A 20,933-nucleotide genomic window follows, 5' to 3' on the forward strand; every position below is an offset into this window, starting at 1 on the left:
ACCCCTGGACAGACTGCACTGCTGATAGTTATGGGCTCTTTCCCCTCTTTCTACCACCTTTCTTGGGCTTTTTTTTTTTTGCCTTTTATTTTTTTTCCTCCTGTTTCCATTCAGGTACAGATAACAGCAACATCATGGGTGTGGACACATTCAAGCAGCAGAGACCTGCAACAGCCAAAGCACCTCTTCCCGTTCAGCTGGGGAGCTGGTGGGTTTCTCCCTGGGCAGACGGGCCTCAAACTGTCTCGTGACTTTTGTGAGTGTGGACAGGGAAGGAAAGAGGAAAAAAAAAGCATGATTATACAAGGACATCTTTTATTTCAGTACATTCAAGACAAAAAGAAAAGAAAACAATTCAAGAACAGGATGTACCTTCACTCAAGGCTTTATCTCCCCTGCCCCTCTCCATTGTCACCTCTTTCCTTTTACAATCAGAAATTGCATAGAATTTGTTTTTCAATCAGAAAATTAAACTCATCAATGTAAAACCCACGTCTGTACCAAGCAGAGGGTGACCTGCTGCTGTTGCTAGGGAAGTAAATATTTTCCTTACATCAGATCCCAGGCTAATGGTTTTCTCAAATGCTGTACGGCATCATCGCTGCTAGACGTGGGCTGTAAGTCACCCTCGAAGCTGAGGGTGCTCCGTGGGTCACAGACAAGGGGAGCTCGCGAGCCCGGGGCTGAGCTCAGAGTCACTTGTTTGGGAGTGTGCAGAGCACGGGCCGCGGACGCTTTGGGGAGCGACACTGGGCAGCAAATACCACCTCCCTCGGCTGGCGGGAAAGGGCAGCCTTCCCCAGGACTCCCCGCTCTCGCCTGCTCCCACCTCACCTTACTCAAAAGGCTGCCCCACCCGCATCCCAAAAACAGAAAGGAAAAAAAGCAAAAGGTAACCCCAGAACTAAACAAAAGACACAGAACCCCCTGAAATTCCAGGCGTTTCAAGGCCTCTTTGAGTTCACTGTGTTTGTTGGTTGGTTTTTGGCATTTCAATATATATATATCTATGTATATATATATATTTATATATATATGTATTTTAACAGCTCCTCAGATGGACATTCAGCAAATGCTGCTTCTCATGGGGAGCGTGTCCCATCCCACCCTTCCCTTCCTATTTCAGTCCACCTGCCACACTCGGAAAAGGAAGAAGAGTTCAGCACCTGAAACCTGGTGCCTTGGAGACTAGGTCCTGACGTACCCAAAATAAACCAAAACAAAATAACGACTCCTCCCTTCCCATCCCTTATCCACGTCAAATAAAAAGACCCTCCCCCCGCCCTTTGAGAACATTCCCTGGTAAGTCTACATGATGGGGAGACAGCGCCAGCGTCCTTTCTCCTGGCTTGGGTGGAGAAGTTCCAAGAACCGCTCTCGCCCTTGGGTGGGCAATATCTGCTACACCAGTTACCCGCCACGTCCCTCCTTCCCGCCTCGGAGCTGCACGGTGGCACAGGGACAGCCCGGCCGGAGGAGCTCGCTCCTGCTGTGCCAGGTCTCGGCGAGATGCGCGTCCTCTCGGACGCCGCAACCAAAGCCGTCCCTCTGGCCAGGCCTGCGCGTCAGCCCAAAGGTCCGCCTTGCTCTGGAGAAGCTGGGTAACTGCTTTTAATTTAAAAACGAGTTGACATTATACAAGTCCGTGTTCTGTAAAATGGAACAGGACCCTCTCGGCCCACCCCAACACCCCCTGCCCCAGCGTTACTCGGGCTCGCTGCTGTTGGTCGCCTTCTCCCACTCCAAGCTCTCTTCGCTCTGTGCGGGGGAGCCCGCAGACGGCCGTGCCCGGAGGCCCTGAAACCTGCGGCACTCCGGGCACACTCGGATGTGCGTGCACCCTCGGGCGACCAGGGCGGCTTCTTGTGCCAGTCTTTGTGCCAGGGGATCTGGCTCGCCCCCACTGCACAGCTTCCCGTTGCTGAGCGTGGTTGTGCTGCGGGCTCGGCGCTCCTCCGGGATAATGGGGCGAGTCCGTATCATTCCCCCTCGCCTCCGACGAGGGTGGAAACTGTCCTTGCAGAGAATGATGTTGCGCAGCTCCGTCACCATTTCTTGGCACACCGACACCTGGAAGGCAGACCCGAGACATACTGCTCACCTAAGTAAGCTGCGAGCCCAGCAGCGCTGCGTCTGCTCTGGATTCTGATGCCAAAGTGTTACGGACTCGGTCGTTAATCTGGCCACTGGCTTTCGACACCAGTGCTCGGACACTTACGTTTGACTTAGCCCAACAGATTCCACCTCTTGCCAGAGACCCTCCTGTGTTCTGGATCCCCAAATCAACACGAGACCCAAACCTATTGCAGGTAGAAATCCTCAGGTGATCCTGTCTCCAGGAAACGTACCTGGACGTCGCACACATCCTTGATCCCTTCAAAAGCCCTTGGAGCATCCCTACAGCCTCGATCTTAGTAGAAGTGCATGAGAAGCTCGTGCATTTTAGACCTTGCCTAATGCACCTAGCCTTCTCGTGCGTTTGAGGTCTCATTACTAGGAATGCTCGTCTCGGCCTGGGTGCGTTACTTGCTCCAGAGCACTGCACTGCTGAGCACCCTGCAGATAGCAATAAATACACACTAGCCCCTCAGGACACTTTCAGGTCCTACCTCTGACTGTTCAGAGTGCCGAAGGCTCCACAAAAATTCCAGCATTGCCATAAAAATTGCTACGATTAAGCCACAGATGAGAACCACGAAGATTCCACCAATATTCTCCATTCCCAGGCCTAAAATAAAGCAGAAGAGAACAATGCTGTGGAGACACAGACACAACGCAAATTGCAGGCATCACTGTAGAGAAATCCCAACTCTTTGCTGTTTAGTTGGCATTGCACACCCAGCCAGGGACCAAAAACACATAGCCAGCACTGTCCTATTAATAGCTAACCGCATGACTCAGATGGCAAACTGAATGACTTGCAATAACTGCACGATCGAAGACACGTTCTCAGAAATGATGATTTTGCAGATAAATAGCAAGTACATTGGAGGGAAGTACAAAGCAATTTGTGGACAAACTGAAAACAGGAGAAAAAAATGAGAGATCAATCGGGCACATTAATCCCTGCAAATTATTCACCCAGTTCTAGTTGCTTTGAACTTTGCCAAGGAAGACGAGCAATGTTGTTAAAGAAGCAGAGATGAAGAAGACAAGAAAGAGCTTTAAAGGAAGCTGACATCAAGAAAAGCTCCTTTGATTGCATTACAAAGCGCTGGTGAAAAATGATTACAGCTGCTTGTATTGCAGTAGCAAGGAGAGGTTCCAAACGAGACCAGGACCCAACACTGTTTCACAATATACCGTGACCAAATAGGGTCCCTGCCACCCAGGGGTACCTGGTTACGGCTTGGGTGCTCTCTGCCCAGCACCCTCTGGCCCATGAGAAGGAAACAGCCCCTTCCATGGGGCAACTCACCTCACCTCCCTTGGGCAACTTGCTTCCAAGAGGGTAACGACCATCTCTACTGATCGTAGGAGCCATTCAGCCACCTCAAGTCAAATGCCACACATGCAGACAGTTTCGCTTAGGAGAGGGACTAAACCACACGCATGGCAGCTGCCAGCCCTATCCCCCACACAGCTTGCTCTCCAGAAAGCTCACCGGCAGGAAGGAAAATCCACCCCTCAAGAACCTGACCTGAGCTTTCCATGTGCCAAGGCTGTCACGTCACTTCCCATCACAACCCCCATCCCCAAAACTGCAGGCTGTGCCTCTTCCAGCCCTGCAGAACCGGACCCTGAGGGGAGCCGGGGAGCGGCACCAGCTCAGCACAGGCTGTCCGAGAAATGGCTCTTCTGCCCTGGGCTTTGCTGGCTTTGGGTCTCCAGCGGACTGGGCCCCTGATTGGATTGATTACTAAAAAGCATGAAGTGCTATGCACTGAGGTGACTGTATGAGGCCATTACTCAACAAGAACATCTATAAAAATCTTCCTCTCCCCTCCGTAGCATTAAATCAAAGTGTAAGAATCAATGATTTATTGACTTAATCTCTGCGTGGCTTTCAGACATAAAATCTCACCAAAATCCTTGTATATTGCTGACCTGTTTTGTTCTAAAACTTAGGAGGTCACAATTCTCCCTCCTCCTCCGTCATTCTTTTGGCACTGCCTCCAGAGCAATCTAGTGACTCTCTAAATCAGCTCTTTGTGGACATGTTTCCACTAAGACTGCAATTGCAGGGCAGAAAACATAGCCCATAATCACAGTTTAGACTCAAGATAAAGGCCATCCTCTCAGCAGCTCTCAAATTTGAATTTAGGGCCAGTACCCCTCTCTACATCCTTGTATCATTCTAGCTGGGTACCACCAAAGACACCCATTGCCAAGCTCACCTGAGAGGTGTTTCCTTCCTCCATATACACAGAGCAGCAGGCTACAGCCTTTCTCTTTTCCCAAACTGAGAAAGTGAGCCATGAGAGAGGGCACAAAACAGCAGAAAAACTTGTCCAGGGTCACAGTGTGCGTCAGTTAGTGCCAGAAGCAGCCCAGGAGCCTGCTTCCCAGCCTCCTTCCATCCAAAGCTATCTCAAAACAGCCCAGAGACTACACTCCACTTCAGAACTGATTTTTGCACAGTCTACAAAGGAAAAGATTCCCATGCGCCTGCTCGTCTTCAAAAGTAACTTCTTTAATAGCTTATCGCCTTGCACTGAGGCCTGGTGTCTTACACTGGGCCAACACCTTCTGCCTCAAGACTATCAGCCCAGGCTGCCTGGAGTGCAGCACCGGCGCATGGTCCCCAAGGGCCTCATCCAGCCTAGCTCACGAACTGCACAGACACACACACCTACACCTGCTGCAATGTCAAGAAAAAAAAAAAAAAAAAGAGCTACTATGGACACAGCTTGGCTCTCCGTCTCTGTGCTCAGAAAGGTCAGAAGACTGCCTTTTCAATGGGGGGACCTGCTGGCCTCCCAGAAAACACTTGCTGAGGAAAGGGCGACTGCCAAGCCAAAAAATGCAGCAACTGCGTTAAGCTGGCAACTGCGTTCACACTGGGACATCAGCCTAATGTGGTAGCTTTTATGGCAATTTGCATAGCATTACCCAAAAGAATTTGCTCCTCAGTTTACAGATGTACTAATAAAGTCCTCGCATCCCTTTCCCTGGCTGTTTAAAAGGCGCATACACTTGGAGTCATTAACCAGCGGGCCTGTGGTGGAGATCCATCTCCCTTGAAGGAACCCAGGATTTTGGTCTGATCTCTTTAGCCATCCATTTTCCCAGACATTCATTAGAAGCTAATTTACCCTCCATATGCCTCCAATATTTGTCATTTGGTTGTTCCTGCTATCTCTGCCCCAGGCAAAAACACACAGCATGAGGCACAGCAGAGCTGTTTGGCTTTCTCCTTGAGTTGTAAAGGAAGGAATCTCAGGTCAGAAGAAGGGGAAAAAGTAATTCTCAGGCAGAAAACCTGGCAGCGCTCATGTACCGATGGACATACATCCTTGCACTGTTGGCAAAGATGCTTCTAGTGCCTGGCCCCTTCAGCATGTTACCAGAGAGTGGTGTGGCTTACCTTTGGCTCTGTGGTCCTCCTCTTTGGGGCACTTGCCTCCTTCCCACCACTTCCGCTTCAGGATTTCCAGGCGGTTGTTCTCTTGCAACTGGAGAATGGCCAGGTCAAACTCATCACGAAACACAGAGCCTGCAACACCGAGAGGTGCGTGGTAAGGCACCGCCTCAGCCAGCCTTCGTCCCCACTCATCCCCACCACGATGCCCTGCCAGTGTGCCCAACTAACAAGAGCTCATCTCTGAACAGTTTGGAAGGGACTTCAGTCCATGTAAGCCCTTGAAACCCACAGCCTCCCTGCTGAGACTGTCAACTGGTTAATGTAATTTCAAGACGGTAATTTCGCCTGTCCACCAAGACCCACGTAGGCCATTTAAAGACACCTGTAACAAGGGGGAGCTTTGGCTTCAGGGGCAGGGTCTGAACAGGCAGTTCAGTATCACACCACTGCTCCTCCAGACCACTGAGGTCCCTCTCCTGTCATTCTGCCTCCGACTTCTCCTTTGCTCTAACACTCCTTCCCTCAAACTGGCGCGCTGCAAGAGCGGCAAGCTCAACCTAGGTGCAAGCCCAAACTCTCAGGGTAGAGGAGGCTCACTCCTGTGCTCGAGACTGAACTCTGCTGCAGTCTTGACGATGTCTGCTACCAGCGATCCCGAAGAAGGGCCGTGGGAAAGACCGCACTTCTCCTGGTAACTCTGCACTATTGTCCCATCGAGCAGCTTTCTGCTTTTCTTATCTGCTACAGTTTCACTGTTTAACAAGACAATGTCAGAACAAATTTAGTCCTGAAAGTAAGGATTTGTACTCACGATCAAGTTACTGTGACTTTACAAGCTTATGCATGTTAGCTAAACTATAGTGACTGTTTGTGTGACAGTTCTTATGTAATTCACCTTAACTTTGTATTGCTAAGTGCAGGTGCTTAAAGGTCAGGAACAAGGCTTCCCGAGCCTGTGAAACTGGCCGAAAGATCAGCCGATCGCTTGGAATAACAACTACTACATCCTTTTTCTGTGCTGCCCTGGGAGATGATGTTCTCTTGCTAGCTCTCATATTTGAAAGACAAAAACGCTGCATTTGTTAAAACTGATTATTAGCCGAGATAGTCACTGAATTGCCCAATTCTCTGTCCTGGAGTTTTAAGGACCACCAGCTGTTAAGAAACTTGTGCTAAAAACTGGAAGAGTTGCAACAGCATTACCTTTACAGCACTTCTGAGATAAAACAAGGAGCACAAAATGACTCAAAAACACTGGTTCAAAAGGGAAACAGTCAGCAAAGAGCATATATGCAGAAAATAAGCAGCAATTCTGAAACATCTTTCACATGAATTATTTAAAGAGCCGCAGTCGCGTGTCACATGGCTCTGGAGAAGAGCAGGGTCTCGTACATCTGGCTCTGAGCGTGCACCTTGCGCAATTGAAACATATTTGATTTTCCTCCGGAGATAAAAAATGACCCTGGGCAGAGCTGCGAAACGCGACATTGGCTTTAGAGCCGGTTCAGCCTTTCAAACGCTCCGGTCCTCTGCCGACAGCTGAGAAGGACTAGAATTTTTCTTCACTGCCTACCGACGGGCATGCCAATCCCGTAGCCCTTGGTGTCCAGAAGGCCCCCGACCTGCGTGAGGTTGCAATTGCGCTGACGGTAATACTCGTTCATGGTGGACTCCAGCAGGAAGGCGTAATTGGAGTTCAGCACACGCGCAATCCCTTCCTCCGTACTCTTCACAAAGACGCTTGGCTGCTTGGAGTACATGTAGTTCCACATCCGCTGGTACGTCTGGTAGCGGGAGTTCTGCAGGAGAAAGGAGGCAAGCCCAGATAAGGGTAGGAGCATCTTGACGCAACAAACCCCAAATAAGATGCCACTATGAAAAGGCCACAATGGGGAAAGGAATTGAAGCAGATTTGGTACCAGATTCAAAAAGGATTTAGATCCTAACCTTCATTTATTTCGATGAGATTTAGAGGCCCAAAATTCTTGGTGGATTTGAGACTTTGTTGGCAAAGCTGGGCATGAAATGCATACCTAATTCCAATAGGTTCCAGCAAAGCTCTTTGCATAAATGCAATTTTAGAAAAATACGTAGTTTCCATAACAGTATATCAAAAACACACACAAAAAGCCAGAAGAAATAGCTTGTGCTTGGCTGATTTAAGCCAATGAACGCTCCCTGGAGAGCTCACATCCTATCATCTGTCACTGTAACCTTTTGCTTAACAGTTCACCAGCGGCAGAACTAGGCACCATCACCCTGAGAAGGGCACTGAGGGCTGGGGGCAGCGCCACAGCTCTTTGGAGTTTGTTGCTCCCTGAATCTAGATTTGGTTCACCCCTGAGTGAGGCAAATCAAAGTACCTCCCTTAAGAGAAATGAAGTCTTTCCATTGACTACAGTAACCTAAAGCTCAACCAACCCCAAATCCTCAGACTTTGCTGGTGGTTGAACCCGCCTTGGTTTCATCGAGGGGAAAAGCCAACTGTGGTTAATCTCTCTCGCCCAGACTGAGCAAAAAGAGTGAAACCTGCTTGCACAAAGACTGAAGATAAACACACTCTGGTCTACATGAGAGGTTTCTGAATCCGGCCCTTTCCTCTCACAATTGCATTTCTGCAGCACACAGAATCCCCTACACCACCTCCCCTCCCGGACAAGGCAGCAGGTACGTGCCGTGCCGCCAGGCACCCCCTGCCACCTCGGGCTCGTTTTCTGTGGCTGGCGAGCGATGCCGGAGAGCCTCCAGGAGTCTGCTGCTGACCTAGTTACTGCTCTCATCTGTCCAGCTCCGTCCTCTGGGTGCAGTCCCTCGGCCAAGGGACAGACAGACAGGGTGTACATTCCCAATTCATTACACACACCTTTAAACCTTAATCCTGTGTGCTAGTGTCAGGGCAAACAGCTGCCAGGACAGGTTACAAGGCAAGGTGCCTCAGCAGTGGACGTCTATCTCATGCAGCCATTAACTGAGGGGTGGTGAAGACAGCCTCAGCCACGCCTGCTTAATCCATCACCGCGTTTGACTCACCATCGTTACACCAGAGGCAAATGGATCCCAACACAGTTTAAAGCTTTGCAAAAGGTACAAAAACAGCTTTTGCTAATTTCTTCTCTGATACCAGCAACTCCAGCACCCGCCAGGCAGCGCAGAGCCACAGTCAGGATTTTAAACTTGAAAGCCTTCCTGAGAAGAACTAAGCGAGTGCCTCGTATACAACCACCTCAGTCACTTGGGTTCTCTTCAGCTTATTTTAGATGTAACGTTCTGCTTAAAAGTAGCTCTTTGCTAAACCCCTGAAGGTTGTAAAGTTGGGCTGAAAAGCTCAGGTTCACTCCAGAGATTTCTGAGGCTTCCCAATTCAGTTCAGACTCGGGGCGGGGGGGAGGAAAGTGAGAAACGCTTTTTCTGCTCTCAGAATTTCAACGAGTAATAAATAAATAATCCTCGAGCAGTTCTTTGTGCATTCAGTGCACTGCAGAAAAGATTCACTCATTTATTTCCCTTCTGAGTAGAGCAGGGAAGATAAAAATTAAATTGGGCTAAATGGCACACATAAGTTTGCATACGCTTGACTTATTTGTTTTCAGTGCCACTGCCCACATCCAGACTCCAGCATTTTGGCACATGCTAGTCTACCTGGGCTTTGCAAATGTTTCTTTCCTTACCCAACCCTAGACCTTCATGGAAAAGCTAAGAACACATCAAAACCACACAGAGACCCATGGAAATTTGACTGCAAATGCTCAGCTGCTGAAGACCATGTTATGTCATCACTGTGACACAGGGATGTGTACCACTTTCCCAACCACATGGTGACACTCCAGGTGTTAAGCTGGTTTCTAAGTCCAAACAGGAAGGTCTGCTGCTCCAGAGTCCATCACAGGTGTCCTGACCCTTGTCCTCCAACATCCCAAAAGCATGTAACAGCTGCTGTGTTACAAAATCCTGCCTTCTCTGTCCTCCACCATGCCTTCCCCACCATTCACCCCATCGTCACCCACTGTGGATCTAGCCCAGTCCTGTGCAACCAGCAGCCAGGGGTGTCTCCAGAGGTCCCCTCTGTGCCAGAAACCGTAACGAAACTGGCGTGACAGGCTGGGTTGACATCCAAATCTGATTCAAGGGTGCCCTCTGCACCCCCTGCCCCAGCTCACAACAGAATGGGGCTTACTTGGAAGAAGGTCATGCTGGAGCCGCCGTGAATGGTGCCGTACTCGATGGCTGTCTGGTCGGCCAGGTCATCTACAGATTCGATGGGGACATCCATCCGCTGCACGGTGAGGAAGGCTGCCAGATTGGCCGTGTAGGAGGAGATGATGATCAAGGTGAACGCCCACCTAGGACAAAGGGAAGCCAAAGACTGTGACCTGAGATTTCCCCATGGACTGAATCATCGATCTCCATCCCCACCCTCCGCCTCTCCACCTGCTGCTGTCCAGAAAAGACCCATAGAGAAGCCTTCCTTAAGAGGAGGGCTGACCTCCTTACCAGACTCCACTGACACAGCGTGTGGATAATGCTTGGGGGGCAATGGTGGAGCCTTGCTGCATGAATCCCCCGACTGGAAACCACAAGCTGTTGCCGAGAGAATACTGATTCACAAGAAGATTGCATCTGCCTTGTGAGCAGGGGTGGGGGCTGTACCACTCATACGGTGTCAATCTAAAATGACAAGAAACAGGTAGTTCAGGTAATTCACTGGGAAATGAAGCACTCTGGAGAAAAGCAGCAAAAAAAAAGAAAAGCTCTGAAGCCCTAACTCTCCTGGAGGCAGATTCTTCTGAGGAGGAAACTCTTTACTGTTAGTTGATGCCCAGGGCTCAGAGCTGTGTGAAATGCTTGCTCTAAGACTCAGAAGCCAGAGGCTTTCTTGTAAAGATTTGTAAAAGTTTTGAGAGGCTCTGCTGAAAATCTGGGCATGGGCTGCAGGGAGGCTGGAGCCCTGTGTGCAAATTCTTACCACAGACAACCACAGCAATAATTCCAGATGTGCACGGACTTGATATGAAATTGAAATAAGAAAAATAACCGCATTGGTGCAAATCGTTGCTCTGAGAAGGCCTGATTGCCCTGGCAAGGTCTGAGTCTCAGGTCTAGTTTGAAGCCAAGTGCTGGTATGTCAGAGCATCACATACTTTCAGTGCTCACGGGAACAGGACAGAAGTGGGAATCTGAAATAACTGACAGCCTGTCACCAAAGTGACTGTAGCCTAGCTCTCTTTTTTTAATGTTTCCAATCCTCAGTTCCCTGGTTGCTAAGAAAGTCTTCTAATTCCTATGCTGCAGTTGATTATACTGCTAATGGTTAACAAAGCTGGTGCCTGGGAGGGTCGTTTTGGGGATACTGCCAATACAGCTGCAGGGCTCTGCCAGCTAACACAGCATTTGACCAAAATGAGGTGTTTATTTTCATTTCTGCACCTCTTACCTCACTGTGATGCCAGGGAGGTGGCAGTTATTTCTTGAAGACTGTCTACGATTGGATCAAACACTGGCAGTAAAAACCACTGCCAGTCTCCTGCAATCCACAGGGTCAAAAGCTCCTTACTGCTGAGCAAGGCAGAGAGCAGCGTCCAAACCTCCATCTCTAGTGGGAAGCCACGTAAAGGCATCTTTTTGTAGGATCATGTTTAAAACATGAGAAGGGGGCTAAAGAGGCACCAAATCTCAGCCTGCAGAGAGTGTTGGACTGCATTATTCGATGGTTCCTTCAGAACTATGTTTCTGGGGCTGCAGTGGCATTCGAAGAAACCATTGAAGCCCTGTCAGGATGACAACTTTAGCCATGCCAAGGGACCGAGTGACAGCACAGTTTCAATTTTTGTAATGAGAATTGGGTATTAACTGTGTCCCAAAAGAGCCACCAAGCCCTGAGCACGTCTTTGGTACGCATTGCCATGACACTGTTCAACTCTGTCTGCAAAGGCTCATCTATGCCACCAACCATAAGGAGTTTGTTAGGAGGTCAGGGAAAACGGCATTGGAGCGTGGACCCCAGGCCTCGATGGGAGACATGCTGCAGACAAGCACTCGGTGGTATATTTTAAGGCCGATTTAAATTAGTCATAGAGAAATGGAACTGAGAGCAGTCAAGTGAGGCACTGCACATCATCCAAGGGGCTGTTGAAAGATATTAATGAACCTTCTTTTTTTGTACACCCTGGGTTTAACAGGGCCAGGAGGAACCCAACATCACTACTGGAATTTTTGTTAATACCTCTGAATGCTTTTGCCAGCACCTGCCGGCCCCTACCCTTCCTGTTCAAGTGGTTGGTTTATCCGTTGCAGATGAAGCATCTACAGGGAGCAGCACCGTTTGCACAGCACTAGCCCTACTCCCAAACCCCTGGCACCCAACGCTGTGACCACGCACGCTCCTGAATCACGGCATGCTGTCACAGCAGCCATCCCGGGGCTGCCATATGCATCAGGGATGTGCCTGAGCAGGGACTCAACGGCAAAGCCCCAGTCCCCAGAGGGCAGGGGGCTGGGATGATTCTGCCCTGCTCACTGCCCCGTCCACGCCGGTGGCCTGGGGGATGTCCCCATGTCCCCCTGCCCAGCCCCTCACCACGCATCCCCCCATGGGTCTGGGAGCGTGACGCTAGATGGCATCGCGAGGAAGGAAAAGGCACCGCCAGTCACATTACCGAGCAACCAAGAAGAGGACGCAGCTGACAGCCAGGTAGGCGAGCAGCATGAAGAGCCAGACTCCAGGGGAAAAGGGGTCCAGGAATGAGAAGTAGCCAGGTTTGCGGCCCTGAAGGGGAAACAAAAAGGAGTTTGACCTGCTTGTATTTCTACAAATTAAACAGCCCGTTCTGAAAACAACAGAAAGAAATACACCTGACCTGATGCTGATGATGGATGGGAGTAACAGAAGGGAAATAAAGTGAACAGGGCTTTGCAAAAGCCTTGCAGGGGCAACAGGTGACAGCGAATGCAACAAATGACTGAGTCCTGCAGCATCTCCCCACGGGGATTCATCTCCTAGGACTATTCTTCTCCCCACCTCGACCACTTTTGTTTCTCCAGGCAAAGAAAGCAGTGATGATATGGGTAGGAAAAAAAAAAAAGAGAGACAAGACAATCACAGTGCTCTGCTCTGCCCATGGTAAGATGCGCTGTATCCCTCGCCTGCAGAGCCTCCGAGAGGGGTTCCCATCTGAAATCCTTGTCTACCCAAGCAGGCCCCACACCATGCTTGCTGGACAGGAGAGCATGTCTGAGCTTGGAGGGTGGGTGGGATCCTTTGCACAAAGCAGAGTGGGGAGGAAATATTTTTGTGCAGAGAAAAAAAAAAAAAAAAAAAAGGAGACATTTGCAATATTTCTCGTTTTCTTTCTTCAGCCTTGAAATGTTTCTGGTCTACAAAACTCAATAAAATTATTACTTTTATCTCAGGGAACATGATATTTTTATCTCCAGGATGCGTCAGAATTTCCTGTTTTTTCTCAGCAAACAACCTTTCCTTGAAAAGTAAGGCCTCACTGCTAGAAAAAGCAGGTTGATCTTCTCTCCAAGTACCTTAAATTTTCACAAGGACACTGCCACCACTGAAATCTTGTCAAACGTGGAAAAATTTGTGCAAAGGGAGGATTAATTTCTAGGAGAAGTTTCTCGATAGCTGAACACCTCCCGTCTTGGCAAGTGTAGTTCTGCCACCACCAGCTATGCATATGCACCTCCCCTACAACACAGCCTCCTCCAAGGTGGAAAGAGCAGCCGCTACTTTACCTCCAAGCACACTCAACGCCACCATGAGGGACAAGGGTAGACTGAAAATCTACAAGAAAATAGAGCACAAGGCATAGGACTAAGTGCTCTTTTGCTCTCTGTGCAATTTATAATATCCAGCACTGAACATCCCTGACACACCTCTCCCACCCTGAATGCTTGCGAGCGTTTGGCCAATGCTCATCTGCTTCAAGCATCTTCCTTCCTTACCACCTCCTCTGAAAGACTCCCCAAAAACAAATGAAGTCCCAACGCATAGCTAAAGGCTTGCATTAGCCCTGTGGGAATATGATCCCTCAAGCTCACAGGAGCCTGCACCTTCTACCCCAAACCTCAAAGTCAGTCCTGGCATCACAAAACCTCGAGCTCTACAGTTTCCCCAAGCATCTGTAACTGGGAAGCTGCCCACGAGTCAGAGCTCCTGCAAAGGCTTTTACTGTAAAGTCAGAGTGGAAACAGCTTTTATCACATCTCGGCCAGGCTGTCAGCGCATTCCTTACTGGCACCTTGCTCTGCTGTGCGCTGAAAACATCCATCACTGTTTGCTCAATGCAGCTCGCTCCAGCAGCCGTTTCCCAGCACTTGCAGCACGGCAGCTGCTCCGCTGTAGGTTGCTCACTTTACACAAAAGCTGCTGCCGGGGATCATCTTTGACACACAGAGGCCTCATTTTTCCCTTATCCACTGCCTAACCCTGCCTGTCTGTGACACCACATAAACTAATAATAGCTGGTAATAAATAACACGTAACCTCAATTGCCATAGCAAACCCAGGGCTGGCAAAGACCAGAGTCCTAATATTTTAGAGCTGTGCTTAATTCAAAGGCAGTGAATAATTTTCTGTTTTCACAAAAGTCCCCAGGAAATCTAGCTGCTTTTTTTTTTCCTCCTCCAGATTCTGACCAGCACTTTAAATTCAATTTCCATTAAAAAACACTGTTTTACTACTGAAGCGTTCTTAATCTTATGCAAAACCTGAATTTCACAAGGTCTTGGTAGTTCTTCTGAAGAGTAAGTTGTTGCTAGAAAAGGCAATAGTTGTTGCACAAAAATCTTTCTTTACTAAAAATATCTAGAATACTGTGATATTCTCAGCTCCAGTCACCAGCGAGGACCAAAACATCTCATAAACCTTCTACAGCAAACTCTGCCCTGCATGAAGTGAAGAACCACCACGCCATAACATCCTATTGCTGTGTCCTTAAGGACAAGATGGGATCTACATTAGCAGTTTTAGAGAATCTGTCTTATTAAGCCTTTTAACAACTAAATGAGTTAAGAATCAGTTCAGGTTCAGACCATCCTGTGTCCATTTTCAGATTAATTTAAAGTCACTTCCCAAGCGAAGGTTCAGGTTCTCCTGTGTATAATTCCAGAGTCTCTCTTTAAGACAAGGGTTATTTTACTGTGCTTGGTATAAGCAGGTGCAAAGGGTGAAAGACGCTACATTCTTCTTTTGTCGTTTCCCTTTTTTTGGTCAGTTGCTGCTGCGTTGTGCTTTTCCTTATACTCTTCCCATAAACCCAGAAAGAGACAAATGACTGCTACAGCCAGCATCTGCACCCAAACCAAGGGCCTTCCGAGCAAGAGACACTGCTGGAAACTACACCCCCAGCATCCCGGAGGGACTCACTTTTCCAGTAACATCCTTTGCTCCCCTTGCTGGAGCTCCACTCACTATTTCAGAGAGCTGAGAGCATCTCACATGTCTGCAGGCTCCAAGGGGCACTCCCTCTGCACTTCTTGCTGATCCCATCCGGAGGATCATGGACTGCTTGATGCCAAAGGTAGGCATTCTCAGAGCTCTTCTCTTCAGCCACTGCATGGCTCCCTGCATGCCCTCCTGGCCCCTCGTTCCCTTCTTCGTCTTGAGCTAAACTGACTCCGCAGCCTCCTCCACAGGTGTTTACACACTCAAGAATGAAATGAGGCAATGAGAACCTGCAAGGCGTGAAGGGAACTGTCTGCTCTCGGCCGAGTAAACCGAGGCTTCTTGAGCAGAAGATTGTTCGGGGCGGTTTATCCCTCCCTGGCATCCCAGAGCTGGCAGGAAACTCCCAGGCACTCACTGTGCCTTGGCTGAGGCTCCCTGGTGAGATTCTCCTGTAACAAAGTTCCTTTCTGTAATTAAGGCCTTGATGTCTTCTCTATGTTTCTGGGGCAGTTTGTCAATAAATTACTCTCATTAAGGAAATTGCGTTGGAAGCTTTAAGTCTCAGGCTTGGCAATGACTCTCTCCTGTGACTTTACAGTAGTAGTAGTTCTGGTTCTTTTCTGTTACAGTCATTTTCAGGCTGCTGCTACATATCCTTTTCATTCACAGTTGTGGATAAGAATAAAGATATTCTGTTCCCATGGAGGGCACAAACTCCCTCTTATCTGTCTGTTTTGAAGATGGGAATGACAATATCTGGAGTCTGTCAGATATTTTTAGCCTGTCCCAATACAGCTTTGTTAATTGGAAGAGCTATTATTCCTGGAATAGAAATGTTCAAAATGTCCAATAATTGATTAAGACCTCCTGCAAATCCTCAGATGGAGGCAATAAAGATTCATTTACCCTCCTCAGTCATTCTTGGAAGGCTTTGTTTTCAGCCAATGCTGTGACAGAAGAGCCTGAATGTGCAGGACATCCGGGAAGAGGAGGAAAAGCGGAGCTATATGGCATGGCCCCGGATTTATCTGTGTCCAGGTCCATAAGAGACTTTATGACTCCCTGCCTGGCCTACACACGCACACACAGAGAGTCTGAAGGGACCCCAGTGCCTGCCTGTTCTCTCTCACAGAAACAATCAGTCATTTCTCATAGACATTTGTTCCTAAAAAAGGCAGGCAAGAGAACTCTCTTCTGTCTGTAAGGCAAAAGGAAAGCAAGAAAACTCAGCCTGAAAAGGCAGAAATGTTGATGCATGCTAAGTATAACTGCTGCATGTTTGGTCTCACCAAAACAAAGAGTGTGTATTCTAGGATGACCACATCTGATGCAGATCCACATCCAGATCCAGATCCCTCCCTCTCCAGGGTCCTTTCTCCAGAGTCAATAAGCAAAAACCAAGCACGGGCTGCTGTGAATCCTGAGCCTAATGTGGCGTCAGCAGATGGCCAACGGCTGACGGGCCGATGCGTACCACGGTCCCGGGCATGCCTGGGGCCAGCGGTTGCTCCCATTCCTGCTCCAGTGAAGCGGGCGGCTGGCTGGCAGAGCAGTGCAGCTCGTCAGGAGGGGTGCTCAGCTCCTCTCAGCTCTGCTGCCTTGGCTGTCAAGCCTCCTCTGGCCGGTATGAAGGAGCTATTCGTCCGGTCCTTCCCATTTCGTGTCTTCAGCAGCAATCAAGTAGAAACACTTTAAGCCTTGGTTCACCTGGTCTAAACCCAGATATTCCAGTGTACTCGACAAACTCTCCTTTTCTCATCTTAAGGCAGAGCACATCAGGGCTGATGAGCCAGAATCATGTGCTAGCTAGTCCCTTGTTCCCTGCCACAGAGGCAGGTATGGGAGCAAAAGCATGTGTATGCTACAAATAAACCTGACTTTCAACATTGCTCTGTGCAGAAGTGGCACTCGGCACCTGATTTCAGCCCTCTGCCAAGCAGAGTGACTGCTCAGCACTCGTCATCTATCTTCCGCCTTCCACAGGTCCTACCAGCTGGTTACAATGGGAACATAATAAAACAAAGCGAGCCTTTTCTCTTAGCAGCCTGCAAGTCAGAAAGCCTATTAGAGTCCCCATGTCAGAAATCCATACTTGATTATATCACAAATGAAATTGAGAAAAATGGCAGCTCCATTTAAAGCTGCCATATTTGGTTATGTGTGATAAGAGACACACACACTGGTGGCTGGGTTGGCGGGGTGGGGAGAAAGCACTTGCCACTGGAGTTACATGGAAATTAAAATAAAATGTCATCACACTGGGAGGAGACCAGGGCATGGAGGCAATTCCTCAGCAAGAGATTTATTTGTGGTTATTTACTGGACTACATCTGATCTGCGCCACGATTAACATAGGTCAGCTGCAACTTTTGACATTGCAGAGATGTTTGTTGGGGTGGGGAAGGGAAGGGAGAGGAGGGGGTAGAAGCAGATGGGTCTGTGGGGCTGCCTTCCACTGTTCTGCAAACCACATCCTTAAAGGAAAACCACAGCAATTAGCTGTCTTGCCTTTCCTTGTTAAATATTCACCAGTTTAATAAGTTAATTGCCACACAGCGCTCAGACACTTTCCTCAAGCTAAGCAGGAAAGGTCTGGACAAAGAGGGGGCCAAGTGCTGGAGAGGGAAGGGGGGGCTCTGAGCTTCCCTGCTGGGGAGACCTCCATGCTCCTGGGGAGGGCAGGAGCCCAGGCTGCCCCTGCCATCGCTCCTCATGGCCTCCACGCAGCAAAGCGGGGCTCGCCGTGAGGGACCTGACCTGGGAGATGGCTCCCTTGCAAGCCTGCCTGGATCACCGGGCAGCTCCCCTACTCAAAGTCCTAACTGGGTCTTCCGTCAGGCAGCTGAAGACCAAGTCCTGACCGACAGCAGAGGACTATTTGCCAAATACTTTTAAACACTGTAATTATTAATCCTGTTCAGTTTGGTAAATGCCTGAAGGGCAGGCTGGAACACGGCTGTGTTGTGGTACTCTGGTACCAGCGCGAGCAGCAGATGGTCCCTGCCCTGAAGAACTTACACTCTAAATAGATGTGTCAGACACATTTATAGCGAGCTTGCACAGAGGCAGCAGCAAACACTTTGCACTTATAGAGCAGATCACATGCAAACCCTGCACTAATATTCCTATGTTTCCTCTGGAGGGAGCGACATCAGCCTCGTGCTGTTCAGGGAACAATGCCTCGTTAAGGGACTTGCTGAAGGTTATGGTGTAAATTGGAGGCAGAGCACGCATGGCACTCAATCGCCAAACTTTAACAATGCATGCAAGAAAGCAAGAAACTCAATTACAATCCCAGCCAAGAGATGCTGGCAGAAACGCCTCTCGGATCCACGGGGCAGCTGGTGGTGTGTAAAAGTGTAGCAGGGGAGGGACGGTTGTTTGATTTCTGGGAGCCTGAAGAGTCTGACCCTTTTTGATCAGTTAAGTCATTGATCCTAAACTCTGTACGTACCAGAGGAAACAGAATTTCAACTAGCTTTTAATTACTTGTTTGTTCTTGGCAGGAGCCACTCAGCACAGAGAGATGATGTATGAGCAAGTTTGTTTATGTTCGTACCAAACGCTGCATCCTGAACAGCCTTCTGAATGGAGAGGGGGGGAAGGTGGGCCTGGGAGAGGCAGGCTTACATGTTTTGTGCTTTTGCCTGTTATTCTTGAGCTGATGGGAAACCAAGACTGTAATTTGCATCACACTCAGCATTGTACAGAGCACGTTTCCAAAATGCAGAGTGGGAATAGTATGACATCCTGTTGCAAAGGTCCCGACTGCCAGAGCTCACCTCCTGTGACACCAGGGAACCAGGGGCTTTGTCTGGCCCATATGGGCATAGCTGAGGAAAATATGTCCTCTCCTGAGCTTCAGGAAGAAGCTAGAACAATGAAAAATGGGAATGCAAGAGAATCTACAAGAATTTCAGACAACAAGCATTGTCTAAGCAAAGACATGACACACCACCATGTACGCGCTTGCACACGTGAATCCCCTGAGCAGATTCACAGCTGCCCTGCTCTGAGACTTGCTAAACAGCCACCTGCCTTTAGGGCAGCCATGGCTAACCATGACACTGCTGCCGCCAGAGTTGCAAAAGATTACTGAATGCAGCAGAGTGAGAACCAGAGCTAGTTGCTAAACAACAGCGTGCCTCCCTTCTCGCTCCTCCCTGGCCAGCGCAGAAGCAAGGGAGTCTGAGAGCACCCGTGCAAGGCAGGGAGCACCTTAAGAGCAAGGAGCCTTCCTTGGGTTGCAGGGCCGGCTGATCTTTAGGGTGAACAACTGAGAGGAGGCAAATGAGAAGGTCTGAGAGCAGAGAACAGAGCCCACGCAGGGCAAGGAGCTAATTGCCCACAGCGGAGTTCAGCCTGCCATCCTGCCTGGTCCGGGGAAGTGCCCTGGGCCACTCAGGAGTGCCATTTTGCCCTTTTCCCACCTGTGATGAGGAAAGCAGAGGACTAATCTGCATGTAGAGCATATACAGGAGGTCACAGCAAAGAAAGCGATCCCAGATATCTTCCTGGCCTGACCTTCTTCTCAAATGTGAGAACGTAGCAAGGCTGCACACCACAGAGGCTAGGAACACAGCTGAAATGAGGGCATTGGGGCCCCAACACCAACTGGGTGCACCCAAAGGTGTCCTGGTTCAGTCTCCCAGGCAGTCTCCCCACCCTAAGTGCAAGGGGTTGGTGACTCCAAGCCAGGTTTGCTGGACTGCGGAGCCACCCAGCTGTGCTGCTGGGCTGCTGCACCCATCCATCCTATGGCTTTCGCTGAGCCTGAAGCAGAACCAGAGAAGCTGACATCTGCCCACACTTCCCCTGGTAGCACCGATCTGGTAGGGCTCTACTCATGGCCCCCCACCATACCAGGAAGCCTTGTATGGCCAGGGAGGATGGGGAAGAGGAGCCAACAGGGCTAGAGGTTTGAACAATGGGCATTAAATCCACCAAGCTGACACAAGGTAGAAAGACAGAGAAAAGGAGCAAATAAAGGTCAAGCACATTTGCGTTTAAATAAGAAACCAAAATATTTTTATGAGTCATTCATTTTTCTTCTGTAACTAGGCACGTTTGTATGCAAATATGGAGGGACATAAACGGTTATAAAGTAAGTCTCTTACCATATGAACTCGGTAGAGAATGCTAATTCCCAAAGTCATGAACGGCTTAGAGAAATCAATCACCTTCTCCCGCTCCGCGGTAATCGTCAGCCCCGCCACGGCCAAATCGGCTTTCTGGAGAAAAAGGACAGCAGAGAAGATCAGGACCCTAAGCCTGGGAAAGGCGCCAGGAAAGCAGCAGAGCCATGACCAGGGCCACACACAACACCCACTCCTGGAGGATGGGTGTCCCATCTTTCTGGGACGGGGTGCATTTGCTGCGGGGCAAAGCCCAGCCTCTGTGGAAACCGCAGGAGCTTTGCTGGTGATGTCCAACTAGTTCAGGCTGTGCTCCCACATCCCACTCCCCAGGTGGGTTTCACATAAGCCCACATCAAACACACTCCAAAGTTTAATCCACCTTGTGCTCCCACACCATCCTCCCCATTTTTCCTTTCCTCGTCTGAGCGTTTTTATCTCTGGACTTACAGGTTGGAAAAAGCACAACGCCCGCTGTGCTAGGAGCTGTACTAGGAGTGAACAAAATGGCAGCTCCTGCCCCCAGGTGCTCACAGCCTGATTGCCATTGCTATTCATTGAATGCTTTACAACCTGGCAAAACAGGAGCAATCAAGACAATAAATATCATACTACTGTTAAGAAGATACAACCTCCTCCTCCCAAAGCCCCTGTTGAACACAGCTCTCACATTCCAGAGAAGGCTGTTACTTGCAAATGCCACAGGTAGGAAAGCGTAACAAAGCAGCATCATTACCCCAGTACCCTGTCATGAAGTTTACAAGCCTGCCAACCCCAGACTTCCAAAATTGCAGATCAGTCTCCAAAAATTTCAGAGGACTGGCATAAAAATTTCCAGCTTGACTTGCAAAGCAAATGAGATTAGGGGGAAAAAAATTAA

The 20,933-nt window shown here is 49.2% G+C and overlaps 1 protein-coding gene across 6 annotated transcripts in view; it reads right to left on the bottom strand.

Moving 5' to 3' along the window:
- Positions 1-295: 295 nt before the first annotated feature.
- Positions 296-20,933, bottom strand: part of GRIK4 (glutamate ionotropic receptor kainate type subunit 4) — a 210,591-nt gene continuing 189,953 nt past the window's right edge. For 5 of the 6 annotated variants that reach the window (XM_042800563.1, XM_042800565.1, XM_042800562.1 and 2 more), the window contains 8 exons: positions 20,036-20,149; positions 12,178-12,287; positions 10,016-10,189; positions 9,699-9,864; positions 7,098-7,323; positions 5,528-5,656; positions 2,610-2,728; positions 296-2,070 (listed from right to left, as the gene is read on the bottom strand). In XM_042800563.1, coding sequence (XP_042656497.1) covers positions 1,705-2,070; positions 2,610-2,728; positions 5,528-5,656; positions 7,098-7,323; positions 9,699-9,864; positions 10,016-10,189; positions 12,178-12,287; positions 20,036-20,149 — 1,404 coding nt within the window. In that variant the 3' untranslated portion in view covers positions 296-1,704. Of the gene's footprint in view, positions 2,071-2,609; positions 2,729-5,527; positions 5,657-7,097; positions 7,324-9,698; positions 9,865-10,015; positions 10,190-12,177; positions 12,288-20,035; positions 20,150-20,933 lie in introns of those variants that run through there. The other variant, XR_006166055.1, reaches the window with a different exon arrangement.

The sequence above is a fragment of the Tyto alba genome, unplaced genomic scaffold, assembly GCF_018691265.1.
Source record: "Tyto alba isolate M040663 unplaced genomic scaffold, T.alba_DEE_v4.0 Super-Scaffold_32, whole genome shotgun sequence".
NCBI lineage: Eukaryota > Metazoa > Chordata > Aves > Strigiformes > Tytonidae > Tyto > Tyto alba.